This window comes from Acanthopagrus latus, chromosome 11 (assembly GCF_904848185.1).
Source record: "Acanthopagrus latus isolate v.2019 chromosome 11, fAcaLat1.1, whole genome shotgun sequence".
Taxonomy (NCBI): domain Eukaryota; kingdom Metazoa; phylum Chordata; class Actinopteri; order Spariformes; family Sparidae; genus Acanthopagrus; species Acanthopagrus latus.
In genome coordinates this window covers 21,234,629-21,257,853 of record NC_051049.1, presented here as the reverse complement: position 1 = coordinate 21,257,853, position 23,225 = coordinate 21,234,629, and the positions used below count along the sequence as shown (strand labels likewise).

At 40.9% G+C, this 23,225-nt stretch overlaps 1 protein-coding gene across 1 annotated transcript in view; it reads right to left on the bottom strand.

The window, feature by feature from the left end:
- Positions 1-8,593: 8,593 nt before the first annotated feature.
- The window catches only part of rexo1 (REX1, RNA exonuclease 1 homolog), a 17,063-nt gene continuing 2,431 nt past the window's right edge, over positions 8,594-23,225 (bottom strand). Inside the window, exons 3-17 of the mRNA XM_037115782.1 lie at positions 20,810-22,653; positions 20,621-20,722; positions 17,876-18,086; positions 17,137-17,285; positions 16,824-16,961; positions 16,596-16,719; positions 16,365-16,490; positions 14,718-14,858; positions 14,503-14,616; positions 14,274-14,347; positions 13,225-13,335; positions 12,861-12,976; positions 12,592-12,730; positions 11,979-12,099; positions 8,594-9,766 (exon numbers count right to left, since the gene is read on the bottom strand). Of these exons, the coding sequence (XP_036971677.1) occupies positions 9,678-9,766; positions 11,979-12,099; positions 12,592-12,730; positions 12,861-12,976; positions 13,225-13,335; positions 14,274-14,347; positions 14,503-14,616; positions 14,718-14,858; positions 16,365-16,490; positions 16,596-16,719; positions 16,824-16,961; positions 17,137-17,285; positions 17,876-18,086; positions 20,621-20,722; positions 20,810-22,653 (3,599 nt within the window). The 3' untranslated portion in view covers positions 8,594-9,677. The remainder of the gene's footprint in view (positions 9,767-11,978; positions 12,100-12,591; positions 12,731-12,860; positions 12,977-13,224; positions 13,336-14,273; positions 14,348-14,502; positions 14,617-14,717; positions 14,859-16,364; positions 16,491-16,595; positions 16,720-16,823; positions 16,962-17,136; positions 17,286-17,875; positions 18,087-20,620; positions 20,723-20,809; positions 22,654-23,225) is intronic.

Genomic DNA, 23,225 nt, shown 5'->3' with positions numbered 1-23,225 from the left:
CTAAAGGACAACACAATATCATACTGTCTCACTGTGTTTATATGTGGCGGACCCTGCCACCTTTCTAGCTCTGGGAACAGCTTGATGGAAAAAAAAAATTCTGAGTTCATATTATCACCTCATTTATATTGTAAATATCAAAATTCTGTGTTTGAATTTCTTCTCCAAAACTACACAGTGCCCCTTTAATTTGTCAACAATAACTTTTCCTCTAGATATATCTTAAATGATCACATGAGTGTTTACTATATTGTCATTCAATAGGTCTTAATAAAGATTCAGAAAGCTGTATCTGCTTGTAACTACATCGTGTTATAATCCATTAATTTAATGTTTAGACATACTGCTTATGGATGATAAATAAGGAGTTGAAGTTAAACTTGAATATGCCTGACTTGATACTATCACGTATATATGGTAACCATCATTAACAAATGGTACCTTCATAGCTAATTACACTTTAGTTAATAGAAAGGATGTCACGACCGATACTGGTGATATTTAAAAATTAAATGCTGATATCATGTTAATAAGACACATGTGATAATATGGTGTAACATAGTGCACCAGAGATCCAGCTCCTACGGTGAGTAGTTCAAAAACCTTCTTTTTAGTAAACTCTGTGTACACAAACAGTGTTCTCAATGCTCGTGTTCATGTGTAGAGACCCTGGTACAAGTTTCATGTTGTGTCCAGCCTTCTTCATGTTTTAAAAATAGTGATTTTGATGCTATTGTACGAGTGCCCCAGCACTCTATTGAAAATTAGCTTGCCCGAAAACAAAACTATGGTAAATCTTAAAAGTGTCTCTTTCATGGTAATTATGCTTTTACACAAAGGTTTGACCCATATTCAATCACAAGTAAAGCCTAGGTTGCATTTTAGCGAGAGTTTCACTTTAAAGTTCCTGCAAACCGCAGAATGATCCGAGGTTGACTTTTCTTTTTACCAAAGCTGGCATGTGACGCTCACATCATGCTTGTTAGCTGACTTTGGAGGCGATGATGGTGGATGACTGCAGTTTATAAGGACACATGGAGACAACTCTTAAGCTAGTTTGTGGCGAGACAAAAACAGGGTATCTAAAGCCTCTTGTGATGTTTCCCTAACCCTAACCAAGTGTTTTTTGTGCCGAGACAAAACAAGATGAAAGCGTTGTTTTGAGCTTTAGAGACATTCTTTTGCCGGTATCTTCCATGTACCTTTAGTTACCTAACTCACGTTATTTCTGTTATTTCAGATTTTGTTTATTTCAGGTTACAAACGGTTTCCCCGAACCACTTCCGGTTGCAAGGTTTGTTCACTTGAAATCTTCTTGTTGTGTTAATTCAAACGTGTCTGAATTTACTTGACGTTCTTGATGGATCACTGTTTAGTTCTGGAGAAGGACTTCTGACTCAGAACTTTAATATTCACAATATTAACGACATAATAATACAGAACGTGAGTGGCTGAATAAACAAGCAGAAGAAAATAAGGTCCAGAACACTGTTCGAAGCTAGAAAGGTGGCAGGGTCCGCCACATATAAACAAAGTAAAACAGTGTGCAACTGTGTTGTCCTTCAAGATCATATTGTCTGTTCAGTCATGAAAACAAAGAGAGTTTGTTCCTTTAATTTGTTGGGACAAAAAGGAATCAGCCAATGAAGATCTTTCTCTTTCTTCCCCAAAACAACATAGTGCACCTTTAAATTACAAAATAAAACGTGAAGTCTTCTGAAATGATCTTTTGCAGTGCGTATAACTTGTTGCATATCCCTTGTTAGTATTGCGGAGCCATTGTGCGGTGTTCGGTGTCACTTGACATTCTCATGGAACAAACAGATCCCAACGTAAAATAAGATGCTACAGGTACATTCCTCCACCCAGCCAACTGCACATCAAGAGCCCGTTTAATATTTCACCAGTGTTCGCAGCTAAACACGTGAGATGCCTCGACTGATGTTTACTTTGAGGCTGTACACAAAATAACCACGGTCCACGTCTTCCTCTCACACTCGCACACAATCAAACCGCTCAGACGTCCAAAATATGTGAAAATGTTTGTGCTCTTTTTTTCCCCTGGCCTTTCTTTCCTCCTCCTTTCGCTGTTCTTGGCTGTCAAGCTATATTAGTGTCCGATAGAAATAAGTCATTTAGAAGAGGCTCTGTCGGCCAGCCCCTCAGCTCCACTAAAAGCTCCAGGATTAGGTCCCAGAGGCCTTTGTCTCCGCAGCCCGCAGGATTAGGGGAGATTTACTGCGAGGAGAGAAAAAAAAAAGTAGTTATTTCATGGCACTTTCATGATGAAACCTGGCCAAAGCTGTGTTGGCTGGGGGGATTAGAGGCACACAAAGAGTGTGGTTGTGTGTGACCCTCCCCATCCCAGAGCTGCCACCACTGACTCACTCACCGCCCCCCCGCCACCCCCCCTCCTCCCAGATCATTTCCCCCTTCTGCGGGCCAGGCAGGGCTCGGCCGAGTTCACCTCCTACCCGTCAGGACTACCAGGGTTCAGTCTAAATGAGTCGTAGCCTCTTCAATTAGCTCCTCAGTTCCCGGTCATTCACAACTGCTCCATCTACTAATTCCCGCAACAACCACTGAGTTCCACACACCACCACACTGCATTTTTTTTTTTCCCCTTAAGTTAAGTGCAGTTTCTGGTAAGAAAGAGGCGTCGGTGCAGCAGGTCTAATCACCAGGATATGAGTGTTTTGCATTAAAGACTTAGGTGCAGAGGTAAATGAGAAGTTAGTGGATTTGTGTCCCTCCTGTAGTGTTTAAAACCGCTTTAAAAGGAGTTATCCTGCTCTTAGAGGATCCACTTACACATGCATGGATTACAGCGAATGAAAGACAAAGGGCGAAGTCACATCACTGACAACAGACTCGGCAGAGAGCAGGTGAAACCTTGCGCAGGTTTAATAACTCTTGTCACATGCAGCGGAGGGAATTACAGGGACCTCACTGCTCCGCTGATGACGTGAAGATTCAGTTCTTTAGCGAAGTTTTTAAAGTTCAGCTCATACAAGCCTCGTCAGGTGTGCTCCTGCTGCAGACAGGCCGAATTTACTGCAAAACATTTGACACTTTTATCGAGAGAAAATGCGGTATCACTTTCTGATAAAGGGGCCCTTTATAAAGTTTTAACTAATGCTTTCAGTTAAAGTCAATAAATCATTGAGTTATCTTGTTATGAACTATTAACTTCTGGGTTGCCAGGCTGTGAAAAATCTGTTTCTACAGAGTGCTTCCAACACATATCACTCGCAATGGCAGACCTAAGTATTGAAACCTCTCTATTAATGACTTGTTAACACTCTCTATGTGCAAACCTAATGGCTAATTGGAAAATAAGATGGCTAGGATCGTTTATTATTGGATATCAAGATTTATCACTTTTTTTAATCATGAACAAAACAGACAAACCACTTCCAGTAACATTGTTTACAATTTGGCAACCCAGAAGTTATTTTTATGAATCGATTATCCCTGATTTATAAAGCATTTGTGGACTATCTATCAACCAATAAGAAAGTTACAACATCAAACACTTTAAAAATGACAGTTTCATCAGAAGGTGGTACCAAACAATTCACAGACCACCGAGTGAGCAAAACAATCAATTATGCTCAATCAGATTGCCAACTAACAATTATTGTTATTGTCAGTTCCTCTGCCAGTTATTTTACTGATTAATTGTCAGAAAATGGTAAGAGAAAAAAAAGCTTTTTGCCAGAAGTTTGATGTTTGAAAGTTCTTCTACCTCCCCCTTGGTGTTGTTTGGATTATAATCAGGAAAAGACTTTGAACAGAACAAGTTGAGTTTTTTATCAATTCATCAATTTTAACACTAAATTGGATTTAAACAACATGTTTGCCTCAGTATGGGATACCTCTTCCATGTGTCGAATTGGGAGAAAACATCTTTTTTAAGACCTAGGCTCAGCTGTGGATCCTCTGACAACATATTTGCTTTTGCAGAACATGAAGTGTGACACGATGGGAGCTGCCTGGTGCAAACGTGTGTGTGCTGGTGACTGAGCATAGTGAAAAAATGCTCCACATTTCAAATTGATTTACTTTCTGATAACGTGAAACGAAGAAAAACAGCAAAGGCTCACAAATCGAGAACACCGAAGTAGGAATTATTTGTCACAATTGTGCAAAAAATGACCCGAGACTTGATGTATCCGATATGTTTCTTCGTGGTTTGTCCACACCAATATATGCACATATTCTTTTGCCAGATTGCAGAGAACGTAAAGTTTCTCACGTAGTGGAGATAACAAATTATGAATGCTTCCTCTTATCGTGATGCAGACACACAATTCCTCTGAAAACATATACACACTCACCAGACAAAAAATAAGAAAAAAACTTTTTAGTCACATCATCTTATCAACTCATCTGTGTATCGACAGAAATGTTCATTTCAGTCCGATGCCAATACTGATAACATGCTGATATCATCGTGCATCCCTCACCTAAACAGTTATCTCATTATTAAAGGAGTTACTTAACAATTTTCTCTTAGTTGACTAATAAAATATTGCATAATATCAGCTTAAGGATCAATGAACCTGTTGTGTCATTTCGAGGCAGTTGAAGGGGCAGTTGGAGTACGTGTGGGTGGAGGGGCAGTTAATCTTATTTTTTGGCATTGTCTTCGCCTTTTGTCACCAAGACGTTTTTTGTTAATGTCTCCTGTTTAACAGATGCTTCTGAGCAAACTCCCCTTATGTCCAGGCTTTCTTTAATTACTTATCAATAGTGGAAATTTGTATTGACAAGGGCCTGTCAGGAGGGGACCTTTGTAGTTGTCAGTTATCTCAAAGGACGGCCCCCCTAAGACACCAACTGGATCGATGGGCATGCAAAACACAATTGAGAGGCCTTCAGGGGCTGCCGTGATAGTCCGGGAGCATGTGGGCCGGAGAGGGGAGAGCAGGCGGAGGAGCTAAAGACCTCTTCATCGGGGGGAATCGATGACGGCCGGCTGGCCTTTGACCTGAGGGAGACAGGGAGAGCGGGCGGCGGGTCAGTCGGTCCTCTTAAGCCCCTCTGAGTGCCAGCATCACGCTGTGAGGCCTGACACCGGCTCTGACACACTCACTCGGGGCTTAGAGGGACATTGACCTGGCTGCAAACATACCCAGTACACACACACACAAAAAGGAAGAAATCTCAAACATACACACATAGAAATCTCTGGTTCAGGGAGCAGAATTGAAATGAGAAGCTTTAAAGTGAACAAAATGATTCATTAATGTGATATTATTGATCGAAAAATGAGCAACGCATTATCTTCCAATTAGCTCCTCATGATCTCCTGTGCAGCCCCTGGGAGCAGCAGATCGATACGAGTGGACTGAGTAAAGATCAGTCGCTTAATTGGGTGAGAGTGCTGTAGATTAAAGAGAGAGAGAGCGACGGAGAGAGGCAGGCAGCTGTGGGTGTCCCGAGGGTCAAGGGCACCAACGGTGGGCGAGACTGGGGTGAGAGGGGTGAAGTGAAGACCAACAGAGAGAGAAAACAGACCCTGGCCTCTCTAAGCCATCACCTTTAAAGCCCAGTGATAACACACAGTGTGTAAACAGAGCTTGTGCTTCACTTCCAAGTGAGTCTGAGGGTGAGAACATCTATATTTTCTTATCAAATGTTAGCTTTGTTTATTTGGCTCTTGGAAATTATTTTTTTGTGTCCGTGGCCGGTGTTAAACATTACAACGATTCTAATCAACATCACAATGACAAAGACAGACATTTAACCACAAAGCGCCTCACATCATCATCAGCAAAACTGAAGAATGCCACACAAAGGCAAACATCTTCAGTCGTCTTTTAATACATCGAATGAAACCAAAATCTAAATGGACTAAAACAAAAACCCCTGCTGGTTGGGAGCATGGCAGGAGGGAGATCTCCGGCCCTCTTATAGAAGCTCAGTACAGAAACAGGACAAGACACCAGTAATCAGACAGAGCGGCAGGACTCCTCACAAAACCAAGGCAAGTGACACACACCTCACATCGCAAGTATCCAGGTGTAGGACCTCTGTCAGACACGGGACTCAAGTTTCAAGCAGGTCCAAGGTCATTTCTTCTGGTCAAGTCACTTTGGCCCGACCCAAGAAACTTCAGTCTTGCCTGCAGTATCTGGTCTTTGTAAGGTGACATGATATTAGTACTGATAGTGACATTATTGACTGATTTATTTTAGAAAAGTTTGTTTTGTTTGTTTCAGTTCAGTCAGGGCAATACATGTCATTGAAAATAAACTTTATGAAAGCTTATTATGTCTTAAAGAAACCATGTGAAAGAAAACTCATCAAAAACTGACGCCGAAAAAAAAAATGGGCTAACCCGTCCCACAAAGTGTCTTAAACCAACTCCTCTTACAAACAGGACAATGCGTTCCCTTCTAATCACTTTTAAACAGTCAGATACTGGCAAGCGGACTACAGCCAGACAAAAAAACTAAACTGAAAATGAGCATGAAAGTCATTCCTCTCAAGTCACTTCACAAGTCTTTAACTTCCAAGTCCAAGTCAAGTCACAAGTCTTTTGTTTTTCATGGCGTCAAGGTGCAAGTCCTCAAAGCTGTGACTCATCTGTGACCTCCGTCCTGATGGTGACACCTCATATTCCCCATAGAGAGGACTCGATGAGGACTGCCTGGCCCCTTCCTGCCACTCTGGTCTCACAAATCTGTGTTGTTGTTGTTGTTGTTGTTGAGCTGCAGTCTCGCAAGAGACATATCAACAGCCCTGCTGAGTCCGTGCTTGTGAAGCAGAAAGTTAACATGCTCTCTGCAGTTTAACAATGAAACAGAACCAGTGTTCATCTCATCTGTTTTTAGGAAAATAAAAGCAAAAGGGGGACGTCTCAACAGCACAACACCTCAACAATGTAGAAGACGCAAGTTTCCATCATGTTCGTTTTCTTCATGAGTCTCACTCAAACAATGCATGTTGGGAAGTCTGACATCTCAGCAATAGATTCATTCAGCTCATCTTTGTCCCTGAATCGAAGTGATTTAGTGATAATAATACAGATTTCAAGTTGAATTAAAGGGGCTCTGTGGATCGTCTCTGTTATGCTGGATGCTGGTCATTAGTTTGTGGTAACGGTCTCCATTTCAAAACTTCAAAATCTGAGTCATTAAAAAAAAAAAAAAAAAATCCACAGTCCAGCAACATTAAACAACTAACAAATAGCCCACAGGCTTGTAGAGGCAACCGAGAGAGACGAATAAGGTCTCATTTCTCACGTTGCATTACAATCCGCTCACATATGACAAATAAAAAAGTGATTAATACATGTAAATTGTTAAAACTCACTTTTGAAACAACATTTTTATGATGGTGCTTTCATTTCAGGACTTTCACTTGTAGCTGTTTTTTTGTTTTTTTTTTACACAGTTTTATCTCTACTCTCTGCTCCAGTAACGATCCGTACTCCTCTTCCACCTCTGCTGCACAAATAGTTTTTGACAGTGTGACAGCTTCCTCTCAGCACTGCACCGGGCCTCTTGCGGGTCTATATGTCACTTTAACAGCAGGTGCAGCCGCTGTAATTCTCCTTTCTTCAGCAGATGTGTAAATTGGAAAAAAATGGGAGAGAAATGCTAAACTGAGAGGCCCATCCTTTCTTCGGTGCGTTTGCCTGTTAAGCTCCTCCCGTCACATGTCAGTATGCATTTCCCCAGGCCGGGCCACAGACCCCAGGTATCAAAAGAGCCAGTTAGCTGGGATCAATACCTACACAATGTTCCAGTGACAGGGAGGGGGGCTTCCTAGTGTTTATTGAGTGTTGCGGAGATTTTGAACATGTGGAGCAAAGCAGCTTAGAGGGGTCGTCTTCATTATCAAATTCGATCAGCGCCTCTCTGCCGCTCTCCCCCGTGATCACCTTTGACTAGCGGGGGTCACAAGGGGGAAGCCGCGAGCCGGGGCCTCCAAAACTGACCCCATGCTGAGAGATGGAGAGCTGCATTGTCTCTGCCAGAGCCAGAGCAAATAAACACTTTACTGCATTCATCTTAAAACAGACTGAAACGATTAACAGATTAGCCGATTTACAGACTATAAGTAACAACTTCAACAGAGCTCATTAAAAATGTACTAAAACTTTTTTTTTTAATGCATCACATCAGTTTGCCAGAGTGACGTCTTTAGTTGTCCGATTTTGTCCGATCATCATGTCCAAACCCAAAGACAATCAGTTTACTTAGAAATGTTGAATCGCTGTCTTGAACAGTGGTCACTGGTTTGCCAACCTTATCTGTAGCTCCACCTAAATCACCTGCACATGTAAAGTCTGAAAGTCTGGTAGTCAGCATTCTTCAGAAAAATGTCAATTTGTTACAAAGCCTATATGACATGTACAAAGTGAACCTATCAGCTGTTTGCAGAAACGTTAACGTCAACATCTTGTTCAAAGTGACTGGGAGCTCCAGAAGGACAAAGTTTTCTGACTCAGAGCGGGGGATGCTGACAGGAAGCAGCGCACCAGAACCGGACTCCTCTATCTCAAAATTGAAAGACACTTGAGAAGATTTACTTTGTCAGTTCTATTCGCTGTAGTGCAGCCAGACTGCTGAGATGTAAAGATGGCGAGAACTTGTTTTATTTGACACCTTTTAATAGAAAAAGATAAACAACCAAAATGAACAAATACAAAAGGAAGCTGTTCACAGCGTATTTACAGCACGCAAGTACTTTTTTCAGTCATGTCCAACATAAAGCAGCACGTTAGCTGGAACTCACTAAATGATGATGTTTGTAGTTAATAACCCAGGTCTAATTCAACAGGGCTGAACTATTACAATGACTCCTGTTGTTGTATTTCATGCAGTACACATGACACAGGGACAGTGGAGGATATAGTCAGTATTCAGTCTGAACTATAAAATACAGTGATATAATCCATCAACTATACTAGCAAATAGGTAGCAGCAGAGACTTTACATTTCTGCACATGGTGTTTTAGATGATCAAGTATTATAGGACTAGTCAGGTTTCAGAGCCAACTAACGACTCACTGAGAGCCGCACCATAAACAGAGCATCAGTGAAAAACGAGGTGCGATGTGAAAAACACAAGTGCATTTACAAAGCAATATGTTTGACAGACTAAGACATCAATGCACTTAAGTGTAACTAAGTAACGTGTTGTTCATTAGAAGTGAATCCTTTATAACACAGATGAGGTACTCAGACTTGGGCCCTGTACAACAAGAGCGTTTCTATAGTGCAAGTTAGGCTGAAGACGCAGCCTGCATGAATATCAAAGTAATAATCATTGTTCAGCGGACAATGCCCTGGCATTTTAGGTAGTTCTTCTATTGAAAGGTTTTTCTCCTCAAATAAAACAGAAATACATTTAAACTAACATTATCAAGAACTGAAATACCAATAAGCAAATGAAAACACTGTTAATTTGGGCTCCTATTGCTTTGAGGGGACTGGCAGCTCACTTATTCAGTCCAGTAGGCAGCAACAACAGTCGGCTTCTCCTCACGATGTCTCTGCTGAAAACCTTCACCTGTGCTGAACCATCTTCACCCCCAAAACTCTGACTTTAAAGCTGTGACAGCAGGTGATGGCCTCCAGTTTCAACCGCAACCAGTCTCCCTGCAACCAACATGAAGGCAGGAAGTCGAACTGAGGAAAGTGGGGAAGAGGGGTCAGAGGTCATCTTTTGACCTTTGCATCCTCCTTGATCTTCCAGACCATCAGCTCCATGCAAGCAGACGCATCTTCGCTCGAGTCGTGGCCCTCCACTGGAAACACAGGAACAAATGACAGAAATTACTTACTTGTAAGTATCAAATCATATCTTTTTTAACATGAAAACTGCAAAGCTGAACAGATAAAAAGCTACAGCAGCAAGACAGTCTGTTAACCCTCTCATAATCTACAAAACTAAACAATATGAAGGAATGTTTTACACTAGAAAGATACTTAAATATGCCAGATTTCTTTACTTCAAGGTTGATGTATCATCCCAGAGAAATTAAGGAGAAGACACCCTATCTTGCAATGTAAGTCACTGCGCTCTATTCTAACCCATCCTCCATCCAAGCTTAATGGAAATCTGTTAAGTAGTTTTTGTGTTATCCTGCAGACAAACCAACCAACAAACAGACACGGTTGAGGATGTAACCCATATGATAGAACTTAACACAAAGTACAGCTGAGGCTGATGGGAACACCATTCGTCAAGTATCTGCTTTTTTGGACCTGATAATGGTGCTAGATGAAAATCCCAGGGGACGTTTAAAGTTATCACAATTCATCTTGAAAGTGACATGAGTGTTTCATGGAAAAACTAACCAATGGTTGGTGAGACATTTCCCCCAAAACCACACATATCAACCACATAGTGGCACTGAAGAAAAGGCCGGGGACCAACACAGATGGGGCGTCTGTACTCTTATTTGCAAGTAATATTGTGTGTATGCATCACTGATCAGACCAAGGCTTTCACACATGGAATAATGAGAGATGGAGATCCATCATCTTACTCTCTGAACTATTGTGCTGTCAGTTTCTGAAGCAACGCTGTCGACAGACTGTGAACAGCATAAAAGACAGTTTGAACTTCAATATCAGCGACCAGAGCATCCAGACTGAGATGCAGCTGTAGAAACCTGACTTAAATCATACACTGGTCAAAATTAGTTAGGGATATTGTGACATTTTAGTGTGTCAGTTCATTGTCAATCTGGATATGAATATCTATATCTATATCTCTCTCTATATATATATATTTTTAAGCCTGGACCAAAGAGGTGAAACAACCAGCCCACAGACCAACACTAACAACACACAGAGCATGTGGGCACCTGGTTATGTTAATGTTGAAGGACATGGAGCAGGAGCCAAAAGAGAGGAGCTAGAAAACTGTTACGTTTCTGAAACAGAAACTACATCACAGGACATCTTTGAAACCTTTGTTATATACCTTGAAAACTTCAAAATGTCGTGAACGCATCATAAGTACAAAAGACTTTGAGGTGTCTCAGAATGAAACTAACAGTCAGGCTTCAGTGTGCATGAGTGACACCTGCTGGTGCAATCGATGTAATGCAATCAAATAAAGCAGACTGATTTACTGGACTGCAACGTGCACTGAAATATAAGATCATAATTATATTAGACACACATCAGCACGGATTAATTAGACTCACTGAACCTGACTCCTTGGGCTTGTTTTATTGGACATCTTTGTACAAGATTTACTATAACGCTGTTAAAGACCAGTAAACATTTTCTCATAATCGTTCTGCTATTCCACTGAATGTTTTTTGGGGAGGTTTTACACTCACTGCCTTCTTCATAAACCTTTGCCTTTTAAGGAACTGCAGCTGCTGTGGGCCTTTACATCTAATTAAAACACTGTATATTATATAGATAGAAACTTTATGTTTCAATTTGACAGTTATTTGGAAACGATCAATTTTAATTTTTAATTCATGATTCAAATCAGATGTACTCAATAAATCAATTTCAACTTATGCAAAATTATCAATTAGTCAATCTTTAGTCGTTTGTTGTTTGCATGAAGGGTTAGGATGGAGATTATGTGATTATGTTCCAGGGCATAAATGTCCTCGGGTTAAAGAGGAGAGGGTCTGTTTGTTTAACTCAGGTCATGTTAATGTGACAGGGGATTAATTTCAGTGTAACTGAGATGAAATGCTGTAAAGGTTTATCGAGAAAAAAAAGAAAGAAATAAAAAACAATTTTTTACACATTATTCAGACTCAGATGTTGAGTTACTGTTTTAAATCTGAAAAATTACATAATTCATGAAGTTATTTCAGGACACATTTGTTTAAATGCTTCTAAGCTTTGTGACAACATCTATATTATAATTTAGACTAAAAAGTAGACTAAACTCAAAAGTAACGGGTCATAATAGATGTTTATAACACCTCTGATCATAAAGCATTAATACAACTGCCTCGCCGTCTGTGAGATTTTTCTCACCATTGTCCTGGATGATGCGTTTGAGGTGGTCAGCCATCAAGTTCCTCAAGGCACGTTTGTAGGGCAAGCCGAGGCGGTGAGGGAACACGATGGCCGTGTCTATGACTGTGCTGTGGATCAGCTGAGAGAGAGAGAGAGACAGAGACAGAGACAGAGTGCATTATTACATAATACAATATAAGGATTTCAAAATATTAAAATATATTGTGTGTAAGGATATAGCCTAAAAGTACTACAATATTTTTTGCATTAACTTTCTTGCTCTGATGTCAAATAAAAAAGAAACAGATAGTAAACTGCAAAAGTGTCAGATCATACAGCGCTGGTTGTCAAGATATTGTTGTCATGGATACAAGACGCACGTGCAGCATTTTTTCTCTCAGCACACAAAAACACCTCATCTCAGTGCTGCTGAGTGCACCAACAGTGCTGTTCCACCCCCCCCAAAAAAATGCTATGTGAACACGGATCTTGACTGCCAAAACACATCTTATAGTCAGTAACATGCAGCAGACAGAAATAATACTGTTCTTGTGGAAAACGTTCCATCATGTGAATCATCCTCAAAAGCATCAAACAAAAAGTCTTGAATATTATCGAAGACTCCTGGTACCTTCAGAGCGAGCAGGTCACTCTCCAGACTGTGACCTATGAGGATGGATTCAGCGCTGAACATGCTGAGCAGCACAGCCTGAACATCTCTCAGACTGATGGTGGCGTTTTCCAAGTCCTCCTCCGTCACACCTGAAAATCTGTGAAATATATGCTGCCTTTAGAATACTGTGGTGTGACAGGGCTGCAGCTCACAATTACTTTCATTTCAAGTAAAAGTCACATGCAGACACGACCCACACAGGGTCAAGCTGCAGGAGACAAACTAACCGCGTGTTGTAATCAACCACTTTGCTTTCAGGTTTGACAAACGTGTCGTAGATGACTTTCAACTCGGAGTCGATGACTGTCACCCTCGTCAGCTCCAGGCCCTGCTTCGTGTAACACTGATTAATAAGAGAGAAAAAACAACAGGGAGATTCAGTAGAGCACAACTTATCATTAAAAATGATTGAATGAATGAATTTACCGATTTTCTACCATTGTAGTAAAATAATAAAATCAAATTAATTTGAAATAAACTTAAACCAATCAAATCTAAAATTAAACACACAGAAACACGCACACACGCACACACACACACACAAATGACAGTTCAGACTTTGATAGCAGGTAAAACACCTGTCTGACTCACCATCTCACAGTCCAAAGCAAACACGCCTCCGTTGCCATCAGGCGGGAGAGCTTTACTGAACGTTGTGACGTAGCCATCTAGTGACTCTTTCCTCCCGTCCTGAACGTGTTGCTGTAGGAATATGAAATATCTTAAGTGTGAGACTGTTTATCAAAATGTTAAGAAAGAGCAGAAACTGAAATCAAAACAAGATAGAATTTCTATTGTAAATTACACTGGAGATACTTGATTTATAATTTGTAGTGTTTCAAAATTAAGGGACGGTGGGCTTCTGGTTGTACAGGTTCATTTATGCTCAGCGAAGCAGTCGCTCTGGTCACGGGGGGGCGGAATAGCAGTGTAGCTAATACTTATAGCAAGAAACGCCCGCAGGACACACATGTATGTCATACCCACATGTATAGATAGATATACACACATGCATCCATATTTTGAAGTTGTGAACATCTGTATAATGCACAGAGACACAGTTACCACAGAACAGCTGAGAACAGACAAGACCATGGCCAAGGAAAAATAGACGTCCTTGGCAGGCTGATTTGACACTTAGCAGCACCATCTAGTGGTCTTATTGCTTCACGGCCATGAGAAGGATGCAAGAATATGGGGAGTGATGATTGTATTGTTATATTGTTGGAACAGACATTTATATTGCCATATGTAAAGAAGCCTGTCAGACAATAATAGCACTAGTCACTCAAATGTGTAAAAAAATATATATATTAGACACATAAGAGGTCATTTTGCCTGCACAACTATAAGCTCCAGCTACAGATGCCAACTAACATCTTTGATATTTTTAAGAACCATCATTAGGAGCTTCACTACACTGGTCTTTACTGTGGGAAAACGGTTCCGTAATTACAGGTACTTTTATAGTTAAAGTAGTTACTAATGTGTTTCTCCATTAGCTTGTCCTTGTTTTACATAACATCATTCGTTTTAATGATTGACAGTGTTTTTTCTTCCGAAAAGCCCCATTACATGTCTACAGTAGCCCATTCAGCCATGATAACTTGTATATTTGACTGGCTTGAAAACAATGATACCTTGGAAACTGAGCAGCCTGGTGCGCCCACAGCTGCAGCACAGCAGCTGTAGTTTGTCTCCCAGCCTCCAGCAACTGACAGAGAAGACAAGAAAAGGACGAGTCGAACAGAGACAGACCAAAGTTAAAGTTGTGAAAAGGAGGTGGAGAGAGGAAGAGTGAGTTAGATTTGGCTAAAATGTACATTCATTATATCAATGTTTGTTGATGATTTACACTAAATAAAGTACCTTTATGTCTGCGCAGTCGTCCCCAGTGAAAGTTACACTCCTCTTTCCGCACACAGCTACCGTTGACATTGATCTTGTACTCGGCTCCACATCGACAGCATATCTTATTAAACGCTGGAAACACATTACAGAGAGCCATCTGAAGGTGAAATAACTGCTGGATCACACATCGCAATGATAATCTAATTTAGTGCGAGAGCTGTGGGCTCACTCACGGTCTGTAACAGCCTTCTTCTCTGGGAGGTTGAATATGATGGCTTTGCCTGGAGCCTCTGGGTTTGATCTCGGGTATCCATGCTCCTGGAGCTGCTCCTCTGTCATCAGGTATGCCCTCAGCTTCCTGTACAGTGTGGCTCCTACAGTGAGACACAACAACAAGTTAAACAAATGTCTTTGAACAATGGTGTCTATAAAACCTACACTGAGAAACAGGGACAGAAGATGGAGACAGATGTTGACCTGTACAATTTTTTGAATTTTTCAGGTATCTGTACTTTACTGAAGAATTTATTTTTCTGATGACTTTCTGATTTTATTCTCTACATTTGAACAAAAAATATCTGTACTTTCTACTCCATGCAAAAACAGGATTGTTACTTTAGTTTGACTGCATTTGAGGGGAACGATCGATTATCTCTATTTTGTGTTATTGCACGCCGCCTTCACAACATCACAAGACTGATTTTAAACTATCGGCGCATGTCACGTATTGGCGGACGTAGCGGGACAAAACAGACAGACCACACTGAATGCCTTAACAGCGTGCTAGCGTGCCATTACTTCTTGCTTTTCACTCCAGCAACTTTGTTAGCAGGTTAGAGCGGCCACACTTGCTGCACTAGCTGCAGCACTTCATCAAGGGATTCAGAGTCTTGCATAATTAACCACAACACAAATGCAGTTGTCGACAAAACAAGAACTGAACAACCTGTCGACAGTCAAATCAACATGATACAATGGAGTACATTTCAGCCATTTCTTTTTTACTTTTCATTGACTGAAGAAGTTGAATCTGTCTTTTTTAAAAATTTTTAGATTAATCAAATCTACATATTGTTTGTTAATTGATTGCCAATTCATCCATTTAATAAGTTACATTTTGACACTTGAAGTTAATTATACTATGTGAAATGTACTGTATGTGTTTTTTGACATGGCTGCAAATAAATATTTTTATGGTTGATTAATCTGCCCTTTGTCCAATTAACGATCCAACACCAAAAGACGACTTTAACATATAATCTGTAATCACAAAAGCTCCTCATTGATTTAAGTTTTAGTGACTACTGTTTCAACTCTTGTCTTTGGCTAATGATGAAATTAAAATGTGAAAAGTTGCTGTAATGAGGAAGTGTCTGATATCTTTGCATTATAAGTTGTTATTAAAAATTCATCACACTATTAATAATTCTACAGTTTTATAAACACAGTCTAACAAAGGCATGATGTCAGGTCACGGGGCTAGGAGTTTGCAGTAAACAGCACTTGGAGGTTGTCACATGGATATTTGATATGTTTCACGACCATAAACTGACTCAACACGTCAGACACTAAACAAACATCACAAGTTTCTACTTGACACAAAGAGTCTCTCAGTTTCTTCTCCTATTTTTTTTTCTTCACTTGGCTTTTTGTTTTTATCAGAGGTATAATCTGCATTTTTATGTTGCCAGGGATGTGATCACGGGAGCAAAGACACACAGAAGGAAAATGGGAACGACATGATAAGAATATTTCAAAGAAATAGGTTTGTAGAGAAAAAGGGCCGACAAAAAACTGCAAACACAACACTTCTTGCCATCTTGACTGCAGTCCAATGTACTCCGTGTACAGAATAAAACTAAATCTGGTTTGTCCCTTACCAGTGAGTTTCTCCTCCTGCTGTTTACCCATCCTGTTGACAGTGAAGCTGGTTGTAGCAGCAAGACGACCCCCCAGGACTTCTTCATGGGACTGGGCCTTCCTTTTAGCAGCTGAACCCGGGTTCTCTGTTGAAAGCAAATAAGGTAACACTGAATATTTCATAATCATCACATGTATTAACAAAGAGTAAATACTCAAAGCTGCTCTGCACAGTGACTGAGGTGACATACTGGTGACAGGTGACGGAGAGGAGCTGCTCTTGCTGCGGAGCTTCTTCAGGGTGTTGACAGCTACGTTGAGGTAGATGTTCTTACTGCTACTGCGCTCGTACACCAGCTTTTCCTCATCAAGAGCCTAAAACAGTCAACAATTTCTGTCAGAACTGAAGCGCTTGTTGAATCTCCTCTGCATTCAGTGTTTGATTAGAGCATTTAATCAAAGCTGGGTGTTTTTCATACCATATGGAAGGCAACCTCCTCTGATGGGCAAAATTTGACACATTCATCTATGAAAGTGTTGAGGTAGCGCTGGCGGATGTTGGTAGGAACTTTGGCCCCGAACTCAGTGGGGATGACAGGGCGCCTCATTGAAGCGCTCTGAAAAAGAGAACACTGACGATAAATCATATCCTACAGATAAAACAAAGATTACTTAGCCCACCTCTGACTGTAAACCGTTGAGGTAACTCGTGGAATGTCTAGCCACAAAGACACAAAACAATGATTCAGACAAACAAGCAGGAGCAAGTAATGTTGTGGATTCTGTGGATACCTTCATGGTGGGAGTGTGTGCCACCCTCTTCTGCACGAACGTGGACGATGTCTTGGACAAGATGCCTGCGGTGGTTTGGGCTTTTACAGTCTGATGGGTCTGGCTGGGGGACAACACTTGGCTGGCAGCTGGTTTAACATCTGCAGGACCTAGAGACACGCATACACATGATTTTCTGGTTAAAACAGTTGGGACAGCTCCATTTTTAGCCATCAGAGAAAAGTGACAGACCATTATATCTACTTAGGGCTATCATTTCAAGGTATTAAAAAAATCAGTGGAAAGTGGTTATACACTGACAAAAAAGAAAGTTGAACCCTGGCACAGTAAAGAGCAGGCCTATTCAACTACTTTTTTAGGAGGGCCAGATTTGAAAAAAAGAAAAGCGTCAGCAGGCTGGACTTCTACATTCCTGACGTTTGATCCGCAAAGCTCAGAATTTAAATGTGTTAAAACGACACATCATTTACTTTTCCCCACATTGATAGTTCTCACAGTTAAAAAATAAATATTACACAAAGTAAAGAGAAAAACAAACAAAAAATCCCAGGGAAATGATCTTGTTGTCTCTTACTCCATGATAACGGCAAAAATAATGTGATCTTGAGGTAACAAATAAAATCTTACTTGTTATCACTGTGATATGGGGGAAATAATTTGTCTGACCCATGAGCGTTTAGGGCTTCTATAGTTTTGCCAGTTAAGTAGGTCTTGTATAGAATACTGGAGGCACTCATACTTGTTTTGGAGGATGTCATCTGTGGGTTTGGACGGTGCGCTATTCTCTTTCTTTCTCCAGAGAAACTCTGGCTGGAGCTCATTGAGGCAGCTTTGACCGAAACAGAGAGCTGAGCAGCTTGCTGCTGAGCCATCTGCATCCGATGGTAGCAGGCCTCCTGAGCCGAGGGTCTCTTGTACGGCCGCACCGCTGATTTTGAAGGTGCGTCATTCTGATGAAAACAAATGAATGCTTTGTGTTAATGAATGATGTTGAAATGACGAGGATTAAATCAAGTTGCTCTCTGGCTACCTGCAAGTAGGGAGCAGCAAAATTTGCCTACAACTGCACATACTCACTCTGATGCTGGCCATGATCAGGGCTCAACTGATACGGCTTTTTCAGGGCCAATAACGATTATATGAAATCAAGGGGGTTGAAAACGGTACTTGGGACAAATATACTTTTGTAGATTCAGATAATTCAGTGTTAATAGGCTATGAATTGTGATACCAACCAGATCATCATATTTCTGAATGAGTTATTTTATCAACAATACTGCAGGAAAATCAAATATATGAATAATCGGAAAAATGCTAAATATTGCCAAGATAATAAGCCAGGGCCAATAATTGATCTACCCCTGGTCATGATCATGTGATTGCACCACTGACAATCTGCTAATGCAAACAGCTACTGATACCAACAAACACCTTTACATTTAAGTTTTACTCTGTTTATATGGATAATGTATTTTTCTTACATATTTTCTGTTCAATTAAAGGAGAAGGAAAAGGTAACGCTGACCTATATTATTCATCAGCAGCAGCTAAAGAACAGTTGTTTATTACCACCTATGAAGCACACAATACTGATAATAAATCTAAAACTTAAAACTCCCGTAAATAAGCATCAATCTGACACAGCAAATTTCAGACAAACAAAATTCTATCGGGCCTTTAAGCTGCCACGAACAGTTTACTCCAGTAACACCATTTTGTCAAAAGCATCCTTACAAGGCTGATCAGGCTGCCAAAAATCTGACCTGAGCGTTTAGAAAATACAGTCAGCTGACTACTTGATAGTCAGATCAGATGGTATTTAAATGCTACAATCTGTGCGAGTGGAAATCCCCAACACCAAACCCCGATACACAGATACTTTCATACTGTTCTTCCAGTATTCACTTCCTTGTTTCCAGCTGACACCAGCTGTACCTGTGATAAAACATCATATTTTTCATCAAAGTTTGACTTCCAGTGATAATGACAAAACTGCTGCTTATCCGAAAAGCCTGAGGGAATCTTTGTGTCATAATACTTAGAATACTGAGCGCTATTTTGTACAGTCCTCCTGTGATAAAGCTGTAGAACTTGTACTCCTTTTTTAAACAATTACTGCTTTGTACACAAGCATGATTTATATAAAAATCATGTTCTGGATTATCTTGTGTTTTGGTTTTATAATACAGGTAGAGATAGTGTGTGTTCACCTCTCACTGAGTTAAAGGGGAGTTCCACTATTTCTAAACCTGAGTGTTAAATTACTCACAGGCTGAAGTTGTTATTGTTAGTGTCCGACAACAGTATGGAAATGTTTTTATCAGAGATCGACCTTTTGTTATATAGTATATTGTCATTCTTTTGTAACCAGTTAGACCTCATTCAAGCAGTCTCACTCTTGAACGTTACACTTTACGTTTTTTTTCATTTAGGTCAAGCGGTTATGAAATAACACTACGCTCACGTCAGCCACACAGACATATCTAGCAATTGCAAGATGGCCAAGCTGTTACTTCCAGTTGTCAGGTACAACTGACACTTGACTTGGAGGTCATCTTTGTAAATTTTGAAGTAACTCCAGATGCTTCACTTTTTTGACAACTTGCAAGCCTGGCTGTTGTAAAGTTACATGTCACTGTCCCAGGTTCAGTGCAGCTCTAGAGACCTAAGATGAGAGCTGTGATGCAAGAAACTATCAAGCTCCTTGTAGAAGAAGAACCACTGATTATTCATGTGATGACGAATGATGAAGAACGTTGCACTGCTAATAGTGGTTTGGGTTTTTTTTGATGCAATGCTTTAACAAAGTAAAACTTCTGCTTCTCGGTAGGAGAAGACCAAGGGTCTACAAAATCTTCAAAGACAACCTGATCAATGTCTTTGTACAGAAACGTTGCTAAAATGCATTCTGGAATGCTAGTGAGGTGAACAGTGTTTAGGAGGTTTTTTGCCCTGATGTAATGCATTAACACAAAAGCAAAATGGAAACGTTCAACGTTTCGAAACATTCAAGTCAGCCCCAACAGTCAGTAATGACTGGAAATACATTCTCGCTTGCAGTTCCTCAAGGTAAACTCCAAACTGTGACTCATGTTTCCAACATCTTCTTACTGCAGCAACTCACCTTTTCAACACTTTTGTTTCCGGTTACAAAATGGATCTTATCGATTAACAACAATGACCATCTCTGTAGGAATAATTTCCAGATTGCTGTCAGAGACACTTTGAATAACAATCTCAGCCAACAAGCACTTTTAGTGGGTCTAACTTTACACTTAGCCCAATGAATATCTTTGCAGCTGCATCACAGCTGCAGGCTGAGGTGATTTACAGGACTGATTCTAGGACGTTTGGCAAGATGTGGTGCACCAAAACATGTAAATATAAGGCTACAGTTTAAAAATAGTGGAATTCCACATTAAATCTTGCTCATGACAACACAGTGGGACGAAGAAAGACCAAGAAGTGAAGGTGACAAACTTACACTTCCTTTGGCAACAAAATGTGAGACTCTCTTCTTCTGCCCGGGGAAGAGAGTTGTTAAAGTGCTCTCTGTGCTTTTCTCCTCTTCTGAATCCCTAGAGGGCTGAGAGGACACAACAAGACATGTTTTTTTGTCACATTTTTCAAAATGTGACTCAGTTAATGAAACACCATGGCAAAAAAGAAATACCTGTTTAGTTTGCCTTCCCTTGTCTTCCCTCTTCACATCCTTTGATTCGTTGAAGATTCGCAAACACTCCTCCATAGGATCTGAGTCAAAGTCCAGATCGTCCTGGAAACTAGAAAAGTCGATTCCAACACCGTCCACCTCGTCCTTACTTGTTGCGCCGCCGTCATCCTCATCATCAGAGGAAGACGGAGTCAGCTCTGACGCTTTCCTCTTGTGCTGAAGTCCCCTCTTTAAAGCATCAGCAGATTTTCTCACCAGCACTTCTGGTTCCTCGTCGTCATCGTCAATCTCTATCGGCTCTGCCTCCTCTGGGCTCTCGTCCCCAAACAGGTCAGCGTGGCTAAGACTTGCACTTCGCCGTTTGCTCTCAACCTTTTTCCCATTTGATGAGCTGATGTTTTGCTTCACTTTATCTGTACTGTTTGAAGAAATTCCTTTACTGTTACTATGACTGCTTGTGCTACTGGAGCTGCTTTTACTCATTTTCTTTACATCCTTTTCTCTTTTACTGCTATCAACTTTACCATTTTTGTGTTGCCGGTACTTGCCGAGTTCCTTTTCCTTGTCTGATATCTTGGGTTTCTTGCTTTCCCTCGCACCATTTTCCGTATCTTTATCTCGTTTGCTTGAGTCTGTTTTTACCTTTTCCACAACTTTGATCTTACCATCCCGTCTCTTTTCGTCTCTGCCTTCCCTCTGAACTTTATCAGATGTTTTAACCTTAACCATGTTTTTCTTATCATCTCTTTTTCCAAGACTCTTGTTTTCCTTCTTTGCAGAGTCCTGATTCGAGTTCTTGGTCGACCCTTTGTCTTTACTGCTGCTACTACTACTCTTACTACCAATTGTTTTGTTCACTTCCTTTTCAAGTTTGTGCACTTTCTCAGATTTGCCACTTTTGTCATGACTAGCTCGACTAGTCACTTTCCTTTTCTCTGTGCTGTCCTTTCGTTTAAGATCTTCCTGGACGTCTGAGTCCTCTGCCAAGTCCTCTTTATTTCTCTGTGTCAGTGCATTTACCGTAGTTTCAGTTCTGTCTTTTCTCTCCTTTCCCACAGCTTCCCAAACTGACCCACTGTTGCCTTTTCTCTGCTGGACATTACTGAGCGAAGTGGGTCGATACTCCGTTCCAGAGCTTTCCCCATCAGAGTCTGAGAAAGTGTACTTTTTTGTGTCTACGCTCTGCTGCCAAGGTTTTTTCGCCGCTACAACACACTCCTCGTCGGACATGTCTAATAGTTTTTGTGTCTTTGCTCCCTCTGTCTTTACAGCACCCCTGTTCCTCTTACTTTTCGATGCGATTCCTGCCGAGTAGTTGGACAGCGGATCGTACTCCATATCTGTAGATGGTCTAGAATTGTCCACAGTGTATTTACACTTGGAGGATGTGCTGTTGGAGTACTTTGGACTCGGGGGAGGAGAGGGGAGTTGGTGTGTGTGTGTCCGAGATGGAGGCTTCCTCACTGAAGTAGGAACATATTCCATGGAGTTACTATTGTTCCCTTGGTTATCTGAATCCAAGGTATACTTGCTGCAGCCAGGGGTGGGATTATAACCTCCAGATGTCATCTGATAACTCCCAGGGTCATAGGCCATGTGTGAAGGTGGCGCTTTGCTCTTAACAGCTTCAGATGAAGACACGCTGGTACTCTTGCCGGGATCGTACGGTTCATCCCCAATCCGTGATAGCTTTCTCTTTTCCCTCTCCACCTCGCTGCGGACCTCTTCGATGGCCTTGTTAACCAACTCCAGAGCCCCGCTGAGGTCTCCTGAGGCGCCTGGCTTTCCATTCTGCTGATCCTGGGGCCTCACAACTTCTGGGTTGAAGGGATCATAACCTTGTTCTGCAGAAGCGAAAGACAAACAGTCTTAACAATCTAAGAAAAGGTTCACTTACTATCTTTTCAGGAGCTAGGGACGTGCCAATCCAGTCTGCCACAATGCTGTCCCTATCAATCCACAGTACAACAGTTTCTTTGTGACTCAAATTACAAAATTCAGCGTTTCTGCACTCAGTTACATTGTTTTAATGACAGAAGGCCAATCACTCAATGTTAGTGCCACAGCAATCCCTGGAGTATAATACTGTATTGTCTTATTTGTCCAAACGGTTCTATGCAGTGAGGCTGTTCTATATGAGAAGGGAGGTTAGCAATTAGAATCCGTATGAGATCTTCAACAATTAGTAAATTAATTGATCAGCTGATCAACAGAAAATGAACTGCGAACTGTATGGATAATCAACTGATCGTTTCAGTTTTTTTACCGCAATAATGTCAAACATTTGCTAGTTCTAGCCTCTTAAATGTAAGGATTTGCAGCTTACCTGTGTCATCGATGATGGTAAATTAAACGTATTTCAATTTTGGACAAAATAACAGTTTCAAGAAGACAAAACATAATGTATGCAACTACA